The following is a 3,992-nucleotide window of genomic DNA, read 5'->3' on the forward strand; positions in this document are numbered from 1 at the left end:
GGGCACTGGTTTCCCATGCACACTTTAGTGTTTTTGGTGGATTCTTGAACTCTGAGTGGATTTTACATAAATCTAAAAAAAAGGATTATTTCACAGTTGTGTCATATAAAGCTTAACTTGAAACTTAGAATCTTTTGGAAAGAGAATATTACTATTTTGTGTATATTGTGTAATATTGTATGCATAAGTCATTAGAATTTGATGTGTTTGAAATGAAAAGACCTGATGCTCTTTGACGTACTGAAGCATGTCGCCTTGAAGAAGTCTGTATACTGTCTCCCTCATGTGTTCAATGAATGTTATTGACTTGAGAACCTTCAAGAAACCTCACATTATCAATATGAATCAATGCTTTATTTTATTTCCTTTAAAACAATTTGACAATATGTACTCTAAAATATTAACAGTTTCAAAAGTGCATGTATACAATCTAAAGAATCCCTTTTACGTAGAATATAAAAATATATACTTTTTCATTTTTAAATTATAACATTCATATTACTTGTACATTCGCGTAGACAATCTTTCGAACAACAATAAAAGGCAGTTTATATTTGAGTATTTTACAGTTCTGGTTGCTTTCCATTGCATTCGGCTCAAATGTTGTACAAAATTGCATTCAAGTTACTATATATATATATATATATTTTTTACCTTTTCTATGTTTTTGTTGCAAAGCTGCTTACTTTTACAGTCCTTTCTGCATTTGTCCATGAGCATGGAAACTCACACCTGCAGACTTTTGACCCTCAAAGAGAGAAACAGAACTGAAGCCACAACCGTGATGTGTTTGAGGAGGTGCAGTTCCTGTGGCGAAGGAGAAACACACCTGCCCACTGCGGCTTAACCGCTCGATGCAGATAAACAAGAAGTGGTGGAGCTGAGGCGTGTTTTCTTGCCGTTCTTCGGTTCAGGCTGCGGGCTGGTGCTCAGGTTTCGCACCTTGTTGAAGCTGTTGCGCAGGCTACTTTGCCCACCCCCGGAGGTGCTGGAAGTCTCCTTTGACATGAAGGTCTTGGGGTCGCACAGTCCCACCTTCAGACAGCAGCAGCACAGGAGCGTCGCGATGGCTTTGCGCAGCTCCAGGCTGCCGAATGAGTAAATGAGCGGGTTCATAGCCGAGTTGAGCACAGCCATGGCGATGACCCATTCAGGATTGAAGAGTGTGCTGCAGTTACGAGAGTAGCAGAAGAAGTCCACCAACAAGAGGATGAACAAAGGACCCCAACACACCATGAAGACTCCAACGATGGAGATGACGGCCTTCAGGAGGCGCAGCGAACGCTTGCTGCTGCGTAAGGATATGGTCTTGGTGCTACTGCGGACATGGCAGTAGATGGCGAAATAGAGAGCGCCGATTGTGAGTAGGATTATGAAGAAGATGATCAGGGCGAACAAGATGTAGCTCTTGGAGTAGAGCGGCAGAAGTGTGGAGCAACTTTTCAGATCGCAAATGCAGTTCCAGCCCATCAGCGGAAGGAATCCGATTACGAGCGCCGTTACCCAGCAGAGCCCCACCATTATGTAGATTCGGTAAGTCTTTGTGGCGGTTTTATGGTGGATGGGCTTCATCATGGTGGTGTAGCGCTCCACGGCGATCAAGAGCAGGCTGAATATAGACGCCGCTAAGGCTACAAATAAAAGTCCTTCGCGGAATATCCACAGAACTGGGCTTAACTTGAAGGTGCGGTTGCCGGACATGCAGATGTTGACCACGTAGGCGGATCCCGTCAGCAAGTCGCTCAGTGCGATGTTTGCGATGCAGATGAATATCCAACGATGGCGCAGACGGACCCGGAAAAGCACGGCAAACAGCACCATGAGGTTCTCCAGGATGATGAAGACGCTGAAGCACAGGAACAGGACGGTGACAGCGCTCACGCTTCTCTTCGAGGGCTTCCGATGCTGGAGGCGTCCGGTGAAGTTGTAATGCTCCAGGATGAGACTGCCGCTGCTGGTCCAGTTGTAGACGTCGGGACAAGAAGAGGCGGAGCTGTAAGAACGCAGGACCTCCATGACGTGAGCAGCAGGAACGTGGAGTTGAATCTCACTGGGGTCGATTCGGTCTTCAATGCAATCGGACTCCAGGCAATCAGACTGTGCCCTCTCAGGATGACCTGATGGAAAACAGTTGATTTTATTTTTATTGGTTTCATGAACTAAATCTGAAGTTTAAAATTCCCTTACTTGCTTAAAAATAAAGTTTCAAACAATGCCATAGAAGAACCATTTTGGGTTGCCCCAAAAAAGGTTCAGTAAATCTGATTAGTGTGAAGAACATTTGAAAATTCCAAAAAAAACCTTCTTCATGGAACCATTAATGCATTTAAAGTTCAGTAAATCTGATTAGTGTGAAGAGTGTTTGCCAAATGTTAATTTTTACCAAGCCACCCTGCTAGCACGTGGTTGTACAAATCTGTCTTGCTTTAAAATTGATTTGACATTACGGGGACCGTCCCGCTGGCTGCCGAAAGTTTCTTGCTTAAGTGCACAAAGATGTGATTTCAGGAGTTGCTATTTGCAGTGTCTGTTTCGGTTACCAGATTTTTAACCACTACATTACACCACCGCCCACAAAATAGAGAATAAAGACAAAAATAGTAAAGAATTTGAAAGAAATTTTAAAATTAAACCAATTTTTTTTTTTTTTTTTTTTTTTTTTTTTTTTTTTTTTTTACATTTTAAAAATGTTATCTTAGAAGTAAATGCATCATGAGCTTGACCTAATTTACTCTCCGCATGTGTACATTTAAATATCTCTAGTTTCACTACTGCACTTGTGGTTAAGAGGGTATTTGAGAGTGGCATGTTTAAAGAGCCAACATGTGACAAAAGTGTATCTGTAATAAATCAATCAATAAATAAATTAAATAATTAATTAAATGTTGAATTTAAATGCAAAAATTATAATATACATATATTTTTAAGCTACCTAATATAAATGCAAAACATTTTTGTTTAAATTACTCAAAATAGTTCTGAATAAACCCATATATATATATATATATATATATATATATATATATATATATATATATATATATATATATATACATTTTTTTTTATATATATTTTTTTTTAGATAATAACAAATGGCATTTTTTGCTGGTGCATCTTAACTTACCTCTTAGTGATTAGTGATGCTGGTGTAACTGGTATTGAGCCATGCTCTGATGCAGAAAGCTGGAGCACTGGCTCTCTGAACGATTATATACCCTGCAGTAACAAGGAAGGAAGCCTTCTTGCAGATATTCGACACACCCAATGGAGAAAGCAAAAAGTCTCAGTTTCTACACTTTCTAAAATGCACATTTGTGACATCTTCCCAGAAAGTGTACAAATCTTGGATTGCCGTAAAAAAAAATCATGTTGCATTGCATGCATTAAAATTTGGTACCAAATATAGTACATATTGGGGAAGATCTGTCGCCTGTGTGAATGCTTTTTGCAAAAACATGCAGTGAAATGTAATAAAAATAAATAAAATAGAACAAATAAAATAAAAACAAAATCATAAAATACAAACAAGTAAAAAATAAAAAGCATATAAATAAAACCGTAAAATGATTATGCTTCCAATTTATTAAACAATTTAAAATTTTATATGTGCAACAAATATATTTTACACTACAACAAATGGACAATAATTATTTAATACTACTACAGGAAGTCATTGTGCCAGTTTCTAGTCAGCACGTGTCGCAGTAGTAAAAACATTTTGCAAGACCTTTTAAATACAACTGATGCTACACAAATATTCTTACAACACCTTTTAAGTTGCTATAACTGATATTTCTCAGAAGCCAGTAAGCAAACAGGAAGATCTGATGACCTAGTAAAGTGGCCTCCTCCCTTACTGTTTTCAGTTCACCTCATCTGGGTGGAAACACACACAAACACACACACACACACACACACACACACACACACACACATGCGTTTGTTTCACTTTATCAGTGAGGACATTGCACAGACTTTCTATCACCTATTTA

General features: G+C 38.7%; 1 protein-coding gene across 1 annotated transcript; it reads right to left on the bottom strand.

Annotated features, from left to right (window-relative positions):
- Nucleotides 1–334: 334 nt before the first annotated feature.
- On the bottom strand, nucleotides 335–3,188 carry LOC109068013 (sphingosine 1-phosphate receptor 4-like). Its single transcript, XM_019084883.2, has 2 exons — nucleotides 3,125–3,188; nucleotides 335–2,117 (listed from the first exon to the last, which is right to left on the bottom strand). Exon 2 carries the CDS (start codon nucleotides 2,014–2,016, stop codon nucleotides 844–846), a length of 1,173 nt encoding a protein of 390 aa, XP_018940428.2. The 5' UTR covers nucleotides 2,017–2,117; nucleotides 3,125–3,188; the 3' UTR covers nucleotides 335–843.
- Nucleotides 3,189–3,992: the final 804 nt, after the last annotated feature.

The sequence above is a fragment of the Cyprinus carpio genome, chromosome A22 (assembly GCF_018340385.1).
Source record: "Cyprinus carpio isolate SPL01 chromosome A22, ASM1834038v1, whole genome shotgun sequence".
Classification (NCBI taxonomy): domain Eukaryota; kingdom Metazoa; phylum Chordata; class Actinopteri; order Cypriniformes; family Cyprinidae; genus Cyprinus; species Cyprinus carpio.